The sequence below is a fragment of the Pezoporus wallicus genome, unplaced genomic scaffold (assembly GCF_028554395.1).
Source record: "Pezoporus wallicus isolate ANWC-B61680 ecotype Strahan unplaced genomic scaffold, APGP_CSIRO_Pwel_v1 contig_8517, whole genome shotgun sequence".
Taxonomy (NCBI): Eukaryota; Metazoa; Chordata; class Aves; order Psittaciformes; family Psittacidae; genus Pezoporus; species Pezoporus wallicus.
Window position 1 is genome coordinate 1149364 of NW_026635263.1, and position 16718 is coordinate 1166081.

At 48.9% G+C, this 16718-nt stretch overlaps 2 protein-coding genes across 2 annotated transcripts in view; both read right to left on the reverse strand.

Annotated features, from left to right (window-relative positions):
• Positions 1–1623, reverse strand: part of RPH3AL (rabphilin 3A like (without C2 domains)) — a 44308-nt gene extending 42685 nt beyond the window's left edge. Inside the window, exon 1 of the mRNA XM_057415955.1 lies at positions 1504–1623. The gene's annotated coding sequence lies outside the window, so the exon portion shown is untranslated. The remainder of the gene's footprint in view (positions 1–1503) is intronic.
• A 3853-nt stretch (positions 1624–5476) lies between these two features.
• On the reverse strand, positions 5477–11489 carry RFLNB (refilin B). Its single transcript, XM_057416001.1, has 3 exons — positions 11248–11489; positions 9581–9690; positions 5477–8287 (listed from the first exon to the last, which is right to left on the reverse strand). The coding sequence occupies exons 1-3, from the start codon at positions 11449–11451 to the stop codon at positions 7957–7959; spliced, it is 645 nt and encodes a 214-aa protein (XP_057271984.1). The 5' UTR covers positions 11452–11489; the 3' UTR covers positions 5477–7956.
• Positions 11490–16718: the final 5229 nt, after the last annotated feature.

Sequence of the window (16718 nt, forward strand, 5' to 3'; positions counted from 1 at the left end):
ATATATAAGGCAGAGGAAATGTTTAACTAATACTACTGCTTCATAGCAAATAAAGCTGCTTTTTTACTTGTTTTAAAGGCAAACTCCTCATTTGGATCCGCTGCTCTATTTGCTCGTGTGAACGGGCTCAGGTCTAATTCTCTGGGCTTGCAAATTGTATTTCTATACGATGATTTCATGCTATGTTTATTTTCAAAAGATATGTGCCTCCAAGACATGGTGAAACCTTCAGAGGACTGTGAAAAGTTTGTTCTTAGTATTTTTACTGTGAACTGCAGGTAGAAGATCCGCTGAGACCGTGATGGGCACAGCAGAGCTCGAGACTGTCAGTATAAACAGAAAAGGGAGTAAAGAGGGAGGTGACAGAAGCAGTAAGAGGGTAAGGGATTTGCCTGGAGACAGTAGCCCTTCAGAATAGCCTGCTGTCAAGGAGCACCTCACCACTCAGCATCCTCCTGGCACCAGGCGAACGTTGTTCCTACTCATCCTGGTACTCCAGGGAGGTCCTCTCAGAAGGCGATTTTCTTTGTATGTAGATCGGGCCAGCCGCTACCACTGGGCTCTGATTTGGCTGGCAAGTCAGGTTTTATCACAGTAACATTAATGACAACTGCCACAAGCTACAGGTGATCCCCTTCCTTCAGCTTTTCTCAAACAAAAAACATTGCACTCACTCTTCAGTTTGGATGAATTATTTACATCCCATCACTGCTGTTGCTGTTTTCCTTGCCTTTTTGCCCTGTCACCATCCCTTTCATCCCCACGCAGGCTTTGGAGAGCTGCTGGCTGCTGCACAGCGTTAGTAATAACCATCACTGCGAAACCCCTGCTGCTGGCACTTTGAAATCAGATCATTAGCGGCAGTCAGAGAAGTGCTGCCTGCAGCCCAGGGATCCGCTGCGGGAGCAGCCTCCTGGGAGCCCAATTTCATCACAACCTGAATGCAACCGCGAGCGTCTGCCAAATTTCACATCCAAATAGATCAGAAGGAGAGAAGGGAAGAGGCAGGCAGGGAGGGGGAGAAAGCAACCAAAGCGAGATTAAACATTGTGTTATTTCCAGGGAGAGGATGACAAATAAGAGGTGCATTGCTTCAGCAACTGGTGCTAGAGTCCCCGCAAAGGCTTTTCATCCAGGCTCACCTCTGAAGCAGACACGTTCATCTCCCTGGCTGCTGGGGCTGCTGAAACACCCACAGCACAGCACAGCAGCAAGGGCAGGAGGTCTGAGGACTGCGCTGTCCCCAGGACGCTCAGGAGGACTGTTGTGAGCTCAGAAGCTGTTCCACATGTACCTTTGTGCTCGGATGTGGGGAACGGCAGAGGGGAGGGAAGATGGCCGAGTTCCCCTCAGCACCTTCATTTGCAGGGCTGAGGTACCATGAAGGGATGGGAAGGATCCCAGTAACTGGTCTCCTTGCAATAGATGCAGGGCCGTATTACTTCAGAGAAGCCAATGCTTTCTGGTGTGGCCATTTTACCTCAGGAAAGCCCCCGTGCCTACCCATGCAGAGGGGCACAGGAGAGGCAACCTGTGCTGCACAGGGCTGTGCACACAGAGCAATGGCGCTGGGCCCCTGGCCAAACGGGCAGGCCCAGGCTTGCCGCTGCACCATGGCTGCCCTGGAGAGCTCACTGGAGGGTGGGCACTGAGGGGAGTGGTGGGGAAAGGGTAGAGGGAAGGCAGAAGTGAGATGGAGGGAAAGGTGGTGAGGGGAGGAGAGGTGAAGGGAGAAGGTGAGGTGGAAGGGAAGGTGCTGAGGGGAGATGGGGCGGGAAAGCGCTGAGGGGAGATGGGGCGGGAAAGCGCTGAGGGAAAGTGCTTGAGGGGAAGAGCTGAGGGGAAGAGCTGAGGGGAGATGGGGCGGGAAGGCGTAGAAGCAAGAGGAGATGGAAGGGCAAAACCTGAGGGGAGATGGAGAGGGAAGGGAAGATGGAGTAGGGACAAGGATGGAGGCTGGGCCAGGGCTGCTGACCTTCCTTCCCCTGCTCCCTGCCAGGCTCGAGGGAGTCATGCCAGGCCTGCCACAGGACAGGAGAGCTGCACGGGCAGGCGGCGGGGGGCGAGGGGCTGCCCGTGTCCCCCTCCACCGCAGACCCGAGGCATGAAGCCACCACAGAGAAAGAAACAGCAGCGGCTGCCATGCAGGAGTGCTGCCGCCACCACCACCACCGCGCGGGCAGGTGAGCCCCCCAAACGCCCCATGCAGCACCTGGGTGGGAAGGGGTCATTGGGTGAAGCCATGTGTGCACAAGGCTGGTACGTGATCGCTGCTCAGCATCGCATGGTTGTGCAATTGATGCTGCACAGACATGAAGGGATGCGCAGCCGGAGTGCGGGTACCAGCAGGGAAGCAGCTCAGATCCACCTGTGTGGGTTGGCCAGAGGCTATAGTGCTTGGCTCTGCCTCCATCCTGCAGGACAGCTGCCATGGAGAGAAAACAGAGCTTTCCTAGGGAACCATCTATGGCACTTTAAAACCTTCCACTGAACTGCATCCTGTTTATACATATCGTTTCATATATTGCTACCAATCTCCCCCAAAAAGGTTGAGTGTGTGTAACTACACAGCATAAGCAGTAGGAGGCATAAGAAATCTGTCAAGGAAATTTTCATAAACTGCCTAAGGTTTGGGGTGCTGTAAATATTTAGTGGTTTTCTTTTGGTGAGCTACAGTATAGGTTAAATATTTGCTGCTCCATCGGCCTGAGTCACAGCACTGATCTAACCTCCCATCAGTGGGGTTGAGTTGCTGCTATAGCTACTCAAAATGGGAGGTTAATGTAAGAAAATCTTCCATGTAAAGGAATAGGATCTTAGTACAAAATGTGCCCTATACAAAAATTAATAAAATCACATTGCTTGCTATATTAATGGATAACAGCTTTAAAATATTCCCAACGACCAAGAATCAATTTCCTGCCTAAATCAAGTTAGGCAAGCACAGTGAAGTTGACTCCAGTGTAGAAGTGCTATTAATGCATTAACAGCCTCAATAAACACATCTTACAGGTGTAAGGATCATTGTGTTAGCCAATCAGATAAATATATATTTCCCACTTAAAAATAAATGGGCCATTAGGGCATTAATATTTTCTTATCGATTTGGTTTCTTATTAATGGGCAATAAAGGTACAGCAAGCAGTTCTCTCATCATCTTCTGTATGAAATAGCCAGGAAAGCCTCAGAGGCAATGCATACATTTTTGCTAACAGCATTTATCTTTCTAACAGCTAAACACGACCACAACACCAGAAAGCAGCAGGCCTGCTCCTTTCAATTGCCTGAAATCCCAGGTCCTGGGAGGAACCCTGACCCAGCCCAAAATAACTCAGAAGAGAATCGGAAGGATGCAGAAATGAACAAGGTTGTGATATCAACTGCCACCACTTTGGACTCTGCTCAAACAGATCAAGGTCTTTCTGCTCAGCTTAACAAAAGCCTTCGATGGGATGGGATTCTCAAAGATCCTGTAGCAGAAGAAGAAAGGCTGCGCATCTACAAGATGAACAGGAGGAAATGGTATGAACTGCATCTCCAGCAACACTTCCCCACCGAGCCATGCCCAACTGCCAGGCAATCCCCATGACTGCACTGCAGAGCGTCGTGCACCAGCAGCCATCACACTGTATGTAAAGAAGATTGCTGCAGTTGTTTTCCAGAGGAGCAAGCATGAACTGGCTCCTGAACGAGCGGCAGCCAGCAGTGTCGCCCAAAAATCTCTCACCACATTCTGCAGCTTAGCACGGATTACCCACTGTCTCGTATCTGTGGAGAAAAGGTCATTTGTATTTTTAAAACAAACCAACCTTTTAGTTAAATTTGGATGCAACTCAGAGGGTTTCAGCTATTACAAGTGCTCCTTTCCATACTGCCAATTTGCTGTGCAGTATCCCTAGTTGTTCCTACTTGTTTATTTCAAAATAATATTCACTGTATTACACCTGAGCTTTTTAGGTGTTGATGTTGTCAATTGCTGGTCCTGAAACCAGCAAGGACAGCACTTGCGGCAGATAAACAGCTAAATGACCAGATACCTTGTTTAGAGGCTAAAATAGAATCAACTAGGCTGGAAAAGGCCTTTAAGATCATAAAGTCCAACCATTTTGATTGCAAATGACTGCAAACAGACTTACCTAGTACTTAGAATTGAGCCAGCTGCAAAATCGGGATTGGAATCCAACCTTCATCTCCAGGTTTATGATCTAATTGTATCTACAGTATTTTGTTATAAAAACTCATTGTATCAGCCCCTCAGATTTGATATCCTGGAGAAGCACAACATATATACAAGGAAAATGGAGCACATATCTAACAATGGGGCTGTCCTTGTCATTATATGTACAAACAAGAAGCCTATTTGGCCAATCTGAAGTAAAAACCATGTCAAACAGTAGGCTGCCTTGTACCTCCTTCAACCTCTCATAGTAAAGGAACGTTCATACAGTGCTACTACAATATTAAACAGCCTAGACCATGCTAAAGGAAGTATTTGGAAGTAAGATGGCACAACACAAAGGAAACAGTTTTTCCTGAAGCCCTCCTGAAAGATACTGTTCTGATTTTTAAAGGTTTTTCTTACTGGCTTTTCAAACGGACTGTCTTTTATACAGCAATTCACGTTTAGATACATCTTTTTCTCCTGTTTAATACTTTAAACACTGCATGACACTCAAACGCTTGCACAGACTTCTGCAGGAGCAGCGCCATGGTTTAGAATAGCTTCAGAGCTCCCTAGATTCCAATAATGTCATTACACGCAAACCTAGAGCTTTTGCAAGCAGATAACCAGATGAACAATAAAAGTAAGCAAAAAAAAATCCAATTAAGAATTAATTAACTGATGTTCAGTTCTACTCTGACAGAGATACAAACAAAATCAGCACGCCTGCAAATTCGGAAAGGATTAAAGAACAGATTAAGCATCCAAATACTACAGCACTTCCCTCAAAACAGTAGTTTGTAACTATTTTGTTTTTATGAAGTTTAATGAAGAGCACATTCCAGCCTTATTTTACGCTGTACTTTCTAATCTATTAAATTATCTGACATTGAGCATCTACATTTTTAACCATAATTAAAAAGAAATTCCTGCCTCGTTGAATACCTGTTGTATTGGAAAAGGGCAAGTGCTTCACTTGTAAGATATGCTGAAATCCACACTAGAAACTCTTTAAAAATAAAGTATACCAAATGAACAAGTCAAATACACACTGGAGAGGATTTTCAGCTGTCTTCAAGCCACTTTTTTAACGTCTTAAAGTGATATGCCCACAACATTAGGTGGTGTTTTGATTCTTTTTTAATACAGTTTTATACAGGAAATGCCTTCCTAGAATATCTGAACAACAGTAACACATAAGGGAAACAAAAGGGGAGCTGGGATGGGCAGGATATATTATATATTTATTTCTAAGTAAATACTATAATAAACACTGAAGCTGTGAATGAAAAATAAAGAGACTTCCCTATATGATGGTTTTCAGATCATTTATTAACAATAAAGTAAAAGACAAATTGAAAATTAGAAGGAAGGGGTGGGAAACGTCACAGACATCAGAACACTTGCACGGAGCTAATCAGAGCTTTGCAAATGCTGGGACATAAATAATTTAAAAGGTATCTCTACCAATTAAAATGTTTTTAAGAGGTACATAATTAAGTTTGTTTGCTGTATAAAAATCAGGTGCTTTATCCTAAAACCATATGTAAGGGTCAGTTCATTTCTAACTAGAGACAATTAATGATTACAACTTAAAATAATCCTCTCTTAGATCTCTTGCAAATGAATTCATTGGAAGAGCGTTGTCGGAGCAATCCAGGATCCGTGTTCTTCCAGCATCCTGTGTCCAACAGTGGCCAGCACCAGATGTTTCAGGAGCAAGGTACATGGAATTGCCAAGCGAGCAATGCTGCAATAGCTTTCCCAAAGGAGTTCTGTCCCTTTGAAATCCCACACGCATAGGGCTTGAGTTGTGCCTTCTGCTACACAGCAAGTACATCCTGGGGCAATGTTTGGGGGAGAACTGCAACAGGGGTATTTAAGACACATTTCCTAAACACTGGAGTCCAAACCCAACATGTTTAGTGAGAAGACAGTGCTGCTCTTACCCACTCTGGAGCAAGGCCTACCTGACTTTGGCAACCTTTGTCACCCTGGGATTGTTCTAGGATCTGGTTTTCTGAGGCATGTAACAAAGATTAAAGACATTCTGTTCTGAGCTAATAAATAAGTAAAAAAGCAAAACAAAACTACAAAAGAACCAAATCACACAAACCTGCCTTCCTGCTGCATTTTAGTCTCCCAAATCATTTCAGCTCCCACTCAAGTGCACTTCCACACCATTCACCACACTTGCACAAACACGTTAACTACAGCTCAAGAATAGGCTCCTGAGTTTCAAACTCACCACTGACAAAAGTCACCCTTGGGGCTATGCATTAGCAAAGTCCTCTTTAAAAGCAGGTCCAGGGCTGATGATATTATACCACAAGGTTACCGATACCTCAGAGGAGCTTTGGAATACATGGAAAAGCCTTGTCTAGCCAGATCAAGTCTACCAACTGTTTCTGAGCGGCTACACCACACTCGCCACCAACATAGCCAACACTAGCCCATGCTCTCAAAAGCAGATGCTCTCCACACTACATTGCTCCCTGTAACATAGGAAGAACAAACTGGGTAAAGTAAGAAATCTCTCCAACTTATTTTCATTAAAGCACATGATAAACTAACACACATAACATCCAGATGGACTTTCATAGTATCTGAAGTTATTCCCTTTGGTCCCCAACCTCATCATGCACTTGGGACTGGAGGGGCTATTCCAGCAGCCTACAGACAGGCAGATGCTGCCCCATCCCAGTAACATCCTGAATACCAAAGTCCAGAGAGGACATGGACCTTTGCAATGAGAAGCTCAGTGGGGAAGCAGAGCTACAGCTGTGGATTTTAGTATGCAATGAAAATCTGCCTGTCCTTTGCTACCTTCTAATTCTTCACAACCCTCACCATGACAGCGTCTCACACTGATCCCAGCATCTCCTCCATTCTAGGTCCCTGTATACACCGTGCATTTTCCAACTCCTAGTTACAACTCCCTCAGCACAGACAGTACAATGTTGGTAAAAACTAGGCACCTCTGGTTTTCCACCACTACATTGTCAAGACCTGACTTTCCAACAATACAGGGATAATCTTTGGCCTGATATTCTTCATTACAACTTCTACTACATGCACAGAAATGCCAGCATGTTACACGGACTACAGTGCTGCAGAAGTTGTTGTAAGAACAGAAGATACACCATTCCCCTACAGCACTTGCATTACCTGATCCTTTCCTTGCTGACTGGAGCTGCAAAAGCAGTTTATCTCCTGCTCTACTCGGAACTCCTTTTCTTTCCAACTCACACCTTCCAACTGGACATGACTGCCATAGGATAACATTTTAAACTGCAGAATTCTAGATTTTTCTGTGTTAGTTTTTTCCAGCAATTTCCAGGAGGTGGTTCTAGAGAAAACAGTCTCATGATCTGAACTGAAATGAAGGACAGCTCTGGCTATCTGTAACCAAATAACCTGGTAGATTCCCTACAAGAGAGCAAATCACCCTTATTTTTGCACATCACCACAAAGCATCAAATGGATTTCCACCTGCCAGGTACTATTCCACATTCTTTCTTACCTGTCAATATTTTCTCTGGGAAAATACTTCCCATTATTTTCATCTGATTACTGCACTGTGGGGAAGGGGAGGGAACTCATGACTTTAAAGGTGAACAAACAAGTTCCTTACTAAGTTATGTTCCCACAGAAAACCGCGTTCAGGCCATTCTGATGCTTAAAGCAGGAATTAAGAGCTGAGAAAGAGGGTCTGTACCCGCTTTAGCTAGTGGAGTTAGCACAGTACATTAGATGGGACCGAGATGGATCAGATCAAGAGAGACAGCTGTCAGTCAGCAACCATCCAGGACGCAGTCGTTCCCAAGGTATTCTGAAGTTTCCAGCTCTATGCTGGAGAGGAACCGCCGCGTGGTCTTACGACAGTTGTAATCCAGCGTGGTGGTGTACACAGTCTTGGCGTGCTTCGGGTAGATGATCGTGGTGCTGGTGAAACGCTGGGGCTTGTTGCGGGGCTCAAAGTGGACCTCGACTTTGTAATTGCGCCATGTGCAGTCTGGGACACAGATGACTGTCTGACTGCAAGAGGACACGCTTAAGCCCACTGGCATATAGATGTCATCGATGAAGTGCTTCTCCGAGTCATATTTAACTGAGGATGTGTACCTGAAATACAACAGAGAGACGTGTGTGAGCTCTGCTCCAGAGCAGCAGGCTGCTTTGTCTGCAAAGCTGAGCCATCAGGTGGGGTGGCTCCTCAGCCTTACACCTACCACCTCAACACAGGAACAGCCACATCACATTGTTCTGCTCCCATCTCACTCATTTATGGGAAGAAAAAGCCTTTCATTATCAGCACACCCAGCTTTGTCCCTGTTTTGTCCAGCTGCCAGTACTACCAAATATCATCTCAATCCTTGCGTCTGCTGTTTTAAGCCTCAGCTCTATGAGCCTAAGAACCTCATTCAAACGCCAATGACTAAACCCAGAGGCCTACATCCACATTTAGTTTTTGCACATGAGCATCCTCATTCCTCAGAGTGCCAAGTCCATGGCAGCACATGTTATTTTCCCAGTTACCCTCTGGCAAGAGCCACATAGGGGTTCTCTGGGATTGCTCACAGCATAGGGCACTCTCTGAAGGCAAACTTCTAGAGATTCAACTGGAAGAAAAATGCTACAGTTTACACACCAAACTCCACTGGCAAGAAAATCTTCTGTGCTAGATTGCAGAACAAAGTTTTCATCTCCTTCACACTGCGACAACTCTGTGTTAGCTTTTCCACAGTGTAGGCTGCCTTGAATTCCAGCCCCAGCACAGGCTCCTTTTACCCACACCAGAGCATCCTCTCCTTCTACCCTCCCCTGCATCAGGCTTCCATTTGATTGCACCTATCTCTGCTTGCACAGGGATCAACTGGGAGCCTTCATTTCTTGTTACTGCAAATCACCACATTGAAAGGAATAATTCACATGCTGTGATGCAGCACATTAAAAAACCCAGCAATTATGTACTCTCAATATCAACTTTTCTCTTAGTTCATAAACCAGCCACAGCTGATAAGGTAGAAAGTGCTTATTATAAAACTATGAGGTTACGAGAGCAAAATTCCTTTCCCCTAATAAAACACTCCTAGAAAGAAGGCTGCTTTGAAGATCTTCCATCATGATTACCTTCTGGTTAATTGGTTGGAAGACAACATTTTGGAGCAGTGCAATGAAGGAAAAACTGGACAGTAAAATATAGGAAAGTCTTCCAGAAAAAAAACCAACAAAACCCATATGGGATTAAAAGAGGCTGAACACTCCTTCAGCCTGTACAAATGTCCAGGAACATACAGCTGCATGGAACAACAGCTCTGCAAATAAATGAACTTGACTCACAGGCACTGATAAGGCCTAACTGCTCCTTTACATGCTAACTCCTTCAAAACTAGACGGCTGTAACACAGCATTTACCTTATTTCCTTTGGTGGTAAAGGGTCAAACTCAACTCCTTCGCCAAATGATAAAGGACACAATCTTGGAGGGCAGCTGGAGAGAACAGGGCTGGGGGAGAACACAGAGTTCTGAAAAGAAATGCAAAAATAACCTCTTTTATGTTACAATTCAGTATATTCTCAATAAAATGTATTTATTTAGCCCTTGGTACAGAGCTGTCAAGGTTCACATTTACATGCAAGAGGATCTGCTAGTCGAAGACATGCCTACAGTTGCAACCTGCAGGTCTCACTTGGTACTGGGTCTATAGCAGCAACGATGTGGCAAGGTGTATTTTTTGAAGTCCTAACTCCAGGATCTTACTTCAGAGGAACCATTCTGGGCAATGAGAGAGGAATACAGCCCCTCAGTGCAGCATAGCTTCATTCAGCATGAACTATAGCCCACTGGCTGGATGAGCTCACCTTCAATTTATAGCTAACATTATACGAGCGTACGAGCGCACCCTCCTTGCTGCAGTCATCAGATACACCCATGGGCAGATCACAGAAGGAAATTATTGCAGGGCATCCCGCTGGGAGCAACTCCTTGTTTCGTAGCTACTCCATGGCTACTATTTGAAGGCATTAAATCCAACCTAGTTCACACGCAACCCATTGGACAGGATTAACTCATTCCCACCGAGTGGCAATGCACAGAGCATCCCTGTGCTCCTCTCCTGGACAGGCAGCACCTCAAGCTGACACTGGCCCAGCACTGCCCCACAGCCAGAAGGGAACAAAAGCAGCCCTAAAGAGGCTTTTTTGAAACCACCTCTGGTTTCCTAAATAGGGCCTGGGGGCTATGGGAATCCCTCCTGCTCAACACATGGCTCTCCCATGGCCTTTTCCAATCCTGTGGCAGCATCCCTGCAGAAAAGGGATGCTTCCTCTGACCTGCAGTTTCCAAAGTATTCATACCAACCTCTCAGCATCAACATCCAAAAATGGTTTTGTGAAAAACTAGCACATCTCTATCTGATACTATCAACTGAAGCCAAAACTTAACATAGAAACTTCCTACTCTGGGTCACTCTTTGGAATAATGAGAGTTCATTTTCCTGTGGGATCTTCAAAGATGTGCTGCGATGCTGTCCCACCCCCTACCTGGGTCAGGAAAGTTTGGGCTTCCCTTTGATTAGCAAGAACCGACCTCAAAGCCGGTGATTTTTAAAAGCACCACCTGTTCCCCTGACACAACACAGCCCCAGCCCTTGGTGTGGACACCACAGCTCCCGGCGGGCTCCCTCCCGGTGTGTGCGCGTTAAGGGATAAGGCAGCAGCTGGAGACGCCGGTGGAAGGGAGGGAAACGCGGGGCAATTTTCCCAAGCTGTCCTCAGCCCCACTCCCGGAGCCCCAGCGCCGGTTTTCCACCCTCCTTTCCTCAAAGGATGCTGCGGGGCCTGGAGCGCTGGGGGTGGAGAAGGGGCCCCCCGGCGATACCTCTCGGCAGGGTCCGAAGGGCAGCGGCGGCAGCCCGGGGCGCAGGGCCCAGCACCTGCCGCAGCGGGACCGAGCCCGGGGCCGGCGACAGCGGGTGCCCGGGGGTGCGGGTCCCGCTCCGTGCTGCAGTCCCGGGCGGAGGGTCCCGCCGGCCCCCCGGCGCCGCAGGACAGGGTGCAGGGGCTGCCGGTGCCGGTACTCACCACGGCGGCAGGCGCGGGCGGGTCGGGCTCCGGCAGCCCGTTGGTCGAGGCGCGGTCGGGGCTGCCCGAGGAGAGGAGCCAGGGCGATGGAGCGGGCCCGGGGCTGGGGGGCAGCCCGGAGTCGGGGCTGTCGAGCCCCGCGTCGCCCCGCTTCCTCATGTCCGGGAGGTCAGGCACCTCCCGCAGGCTGAGCCGACCCACCATGACCGAACCGCCTGCCCCGCGGCCACCGCGCCGCTCCGCTGAGACTGCGGGCCCGGGCGGCGGCGGGACGGGCGGGGCCAGCGCCCGGGGGTGGGGCATGGCCAGGGGGCGGGGCCTACCTAGCGCCCCGTCCCGTATCCCACCGGGTCCTTGTTCTCTCCCGGTGTTCCCATCCTGTCCCTGTGCTCCCATCTCCGTATCCCAAGACAGCATCCCTGGCAGGGCACTGCGCCCTCACTCTCATCCCCAGCCACATGGAAGCGGCCAAATCAGCTCCCGACAGGCTGCCTTATAGTCCAACCTATTGACCTGATGCGCTGTCCATTCCTATGCCACCATTGATTTTGAGGAGCACAGAAAGAGCTAGCCCCAACTGCTGCTCCTGCTGGGCTGTCCCCACCTCCAACATGAAGATTTCCCCAACAACAAGGGTCCCCCGTGGGTTTTGGCAGCCAGGTTAATGCCCCCAGGCCCCCCGGACTGAGTGTCACAACTGCCTGGGATGGAGGGTGCAGAAAAGCAACCCAGAGTTGTCAGCAATTTCCATGTGCTGCAGCCAGATTTATTATGTGAAGCGGTTTTGCTGAGACCAGGCCACTGTCTGCCTGGGCACTTCCGCTGGGTGCAGACAGGCCAGTGGTTAATGCCAGCAGTGACAGGTATAGCAGTGAATAACACCCTTCAAAACTCGGTTTTTCTCCCCATGTTGCTCCTTCTCACCGCCCCGTACCAAGGACTCAGATTCAGGCAGCAGCGCTGCCACCCTTAATTGTCTTTTTCAGGCAAAACTGCTGAAGCTGAAATAAGAAAACAGAGGAAAAAGGTTTTTTTCTAGCACCAGAGGAGAGCGAGGGAACCTTTTTTGGAAAACCCTAATGAAATAATTGCGCCATGTCATCAGATTCGGTGGGGGAATACTCTTGTGGAGGGAAAGCGCCTGCCTGCAGCCAGCCAAAGTCAACACTCCCCTGTGCAGTAACAAGCAGTCTGGCCCGACGGGCCCAGCACAAGTGAACCCAAACCCCTGAAAAGAATTCCTTCCCTGCCCCAAAATTAAAAGCAGAGCAGAGTTTTCAGCCGTAGGCGTCTGTGGTTTGCAGCTATGCAGTGCTGGGAACTCCGGAGACTTCCTCAAGGAATTTACATTCCTTTGAAGAAATACTATGAGGCTGTTTGTCTTTGCTGAAAAATGCAGATGGAAAGAAAAAGAACATTAAAAGGTTTTGACTGAAATCTTTGGGGTCTGAGCAAATGTGCTGGGCAGGTGTTTTCTTCCTTTTGATTTAAATGCATCCCCAAAAAAGAGAGATTCTGGTCTCCGGGAGCAATGGGAAAGCTGCTTGCTCCTCGCTCCAAAATCTCCCATAAAAGCCCTTTATGAAATTAGATGCCTCAGAAGGCGCTAGAGCAGTTTCCAGATGAACACCATCATCATTTCAGAGCTGTTGTGCAGCTCCTGGGCTCAAAATCACGCTGCCAACAACTGAGTTGTGCAATTTAGGAATGGGGGGAACTTGCGGCACCTCCCAGCAGCCACCTCTGTGGGCTGTGGGTGTCCCCATGGCTGCTCCCATGGGGATTAGCGTCTGGGTCTGAGGGATCCAGTGCTGGGGAGCGGCAGCCAGGGATGAGCAGAGCTGCACTGGCTTCTGGAAGTCTTGCTGCTATTTACTAGCCAAAACCCTCCCACACTGGCCTGCCTTGGTACAAAGGACAATGTTTTGTGCCCTTCCAAACTCTCATTTCTGGCCTTGGCAGGTGAAGTGGAGGTGTTAGAGCACGCAAGGGGGCTCAGACCCGAGGATCTCCCACACCACCACCATCTAGAGCTGTAAATTTGCCTGCTAGGACAAAAAGGAAATGTTCACCCGTAACTTTAACTACTCAATAACTAAAATGCTATTGATATCCACTGCATACAGGGGCCCTGCTTCTAAGGCACATGTACTCTGCCCCCTCAGAAAGCCCATGTCTTCTTGAGCCTCTCAAACCGTACCTATCTGCGCATTCCTGGATGGCACTGGAAATCTCTTCCCCCGCCTGTACATCACAGCCTGTTTGTCCATGTTATTTACTTTTTAACTGTCTCTGCACAGCCGGGACAGACCAGATTCCAGTATCTTATCAAGAGCCTCCTTCCATAAAGGACTTTCCACCAGGCTGGGTGCACTTGGTTTAATCAGCAATGGAACAATAGGCACATTGATGTGGTGCAGGGGGCTGCCACTGCGGGCGGGGGGGAAGTAAATCAGAGGGATCCTGTGTTATTTGATAACGATGGAAAACTATTTCCAAACGATGGGAAATGCCAGGCTGTTCCCTGTGACGCAGACCAAGAACTCGCCAGGCACCGGAGTCACAGCAATGCTTCCAAGCAATGGGATTGATGGGAGGGAGCCCTGGGAGTGGCTCTGCTGCAGGGATGAATGCTGACGGCACATGGCTGAAGTGGCTCTTTTGATCGGATTTTACAGCCCTGCTGCCACCACCCTGTGAACCACTGAGCCACGAGCCAAGATTTTCCCAGGGATCCAGGAAGCTCTGTGTGCTGCAAGTACCAAAGGCTGGTATTTACTCTCCCTGCAGGATTCAGAGCCTGATGGCAGCCCCATGGGCTCCCCATGTCCTGCTGGGAATGGGAAGGCACCACAGCTTCCCAGGGGCCTGATCACAGGGAGACTGGATTGAGAGCAGCCCCAAGGAGAAGATTTGGAGGTGTCGGTTGACAAGAAGCTCCCCATGGCCTGGCAGTGCGCACTTGAGAGCAGAATCCCCCCCGTGTGCTGGGCTGCATCCCCAGAGCGTGAGCAGCAGGTTGAGGGAGGGGATTCTCCCCCTCTGCTGTGCTCTGGGGAGACCCCCCTGCAGTCCTGATCCAACTCTGGGGAAGCAACACAAGAGGGACATGGAGCTGTTGGAGCGAGTCCAGAGGAGGCCATGGAGATGCTGTGAGGGCTGGAGCAGCTCTGCTCTGGAGCCAGGCTGAGAGAGCTGGGCTGGTTCAGCCTGGAGAAGGCTCCTGAAGGGGAGACCCTGGAGCAGCTCCAGTGCCTAAAGGGGCTGCAGGAAACCTGGAGAGGGGCTTTGGAAAAGGGCCCGTAGGGACAGGACAAGGGGAATGGCTTTAACCTGCCAGAGGGGAGACTGAGATGAGCTCTTAGGCAGAAGCTCTTCCCTGTGAGGGTGCTGAGGCGCTGGCCCAGGGTGCCCAGAGAAGCTGCGACTGCCCCATCCCTGGCAGTGCCAGGTTGGATGGGGCTTGGAGCAACCCGGTCTAGCAGAAGGCATCCCTGCCTGTGACAGGGGTTGGCACTGGATGAGCTTTAAGGTCCCTTCCAACCTGAACTATTCCATGATTCCATGAAACTGTGGTACTTTGGTCCTGGTGACCCTTTAGCCCAGGTAAAGGCCCAGGGAGTCCAGCCAGGTCCCACTCCCAGCAGGGACCTATTGGCAGTGGTCCCAGGTCTCCAACACCCTCAGACACCTTTGTGCTCACAAAAGCAACTCTGGAAAAGTACTGGAGCCCACCTGGACTGCAGCTTGAGATCGGTGGAGCTGCTTTGGCTAAGAGAAGGGAATGAGCACATGCTTTAATCTAAGAATTTTGGGTGCCAGTAGCACTATTTGGTGTAAACAGCCCCAGCAGAGCAGGCACACAGAAGAACATGTTCTGCCACAGCCTCTTCTGCCACAGCCCAAAGACAAACTCCAGCTCATTTTCCTGAGCACAGCAGAGCCGCGGCTTGATGCTGCTGAACAGCACCCGTGTCTGCCACCCACCCATCTGCTGCCAGGGAAAGGCTTGTGGAGACTTGGACATTGGCACTGGGATGCTCAGAGTCACACTGTAAATCTGGTGAAAGAAATAAACACCCGTGTCGCCCGGCACAGGCTGCCCAAGGGCGGAGGGGGCAGGAGCAGCAGGAGAAAAGCAAATGAGTCATTAATTCTCCAAGCGAAAGAAACTCTTCCAGCGTCATGCATCGTGTGGAAAAAAGGCACTACCTCTTCATGTCAAAGGAAAAATGAGGCTCTCACAGAAATCCCTCCAGCAGTTAAAGGTCATCAGAACCATCCGATATTTTAGGGGCACAAAGGCAGCTGTGCTGAGCCGGCAGCACAGTGCAGGGAGCTGCTGCGAATGCAGATGCTGCTGGTGGAGAGTCGCTTGCTGGAGCAGCATAAGGTGGAAAAGCCAGAAGAGAAAGAAACTGCAGGACAGAGCAGAGCAGAGAGGCAGCAGAGAGGCAGCAGAGAGCCCTGGGGCTGGCGTGGTTTGGGTGAGATCCCTCCCAGCCACTGGGGCTTTGTACAGAAAACACTGAACATCAGTAAGCATTGAATTCATTTTAGTGTCACACTCTGACACACAGCCAGAATTACACCTCAGCCAAAACCCATAAAAAGTGGCATTTTATACAGGAAAAAAAAAATCATAATCCTTTATTCTCCAGAGATGTAAACCCCAAACAGCTAACATACGCACATGGACGTGCCAAACCCAATAAATACCCAAGAGCTGGGGGACAAAACCCTTACACTGACAGAAAATTGCAGACTTGCTGTCTAAAAGTAGAACTCCAACCACCCAGACCTGCAGCACTCTTGAAAGGCTGAAACTTAAATTCCATTTTTCCTTTTATTTCCTCTTGTCTAGAGAATGAAATGTGGAGAATGAACCAGGGAAGCCTTTGGGGAAAGACACGCGACGATTAACTGGAACATCATCCTCAGCTATTCATAATTGAGTTAGAGTCATCCACAGACAGGGCAAAGAAAAATGAATCTAGAATGGATTATTTATCCCCCCAAAGGAATAATGAATCTCTGCAAACCCATGCTCCCTCCTCCCTGGCTACTGCACTTGATAACGTGTGAACCATCCTGCACATGCACCTTGAGTTAATCTGTCCTTAGGGAATGGCTGTTCACAATCCCAGCGTGCTTTCAAACACCTTCTTTTGGCACCCAACATGTAATCAGGAAAAGAAATAAATGAAGCAACAGCAGACTTGGGAAGACTGGGGAATTCGGAGCGATGAGAAACTGCTTTCCCTCCCCACTAGTACTGTTACTGCTGCTCTGCAATGGATGTCACCACTGCGGTGCTCTGCAGCTGAGCACCCCCCAGGGCCCAAGCCTGAGGACTCCTGAAAACACATCCTAAAGGGTTGGTGTTCGCATACCTGTTGGTGCACACCTTGCTGCAGCAGCAAGTCGGTCTGAGCAGCATTAGGAAACCTGACAGTGAGGATTTCATCCCT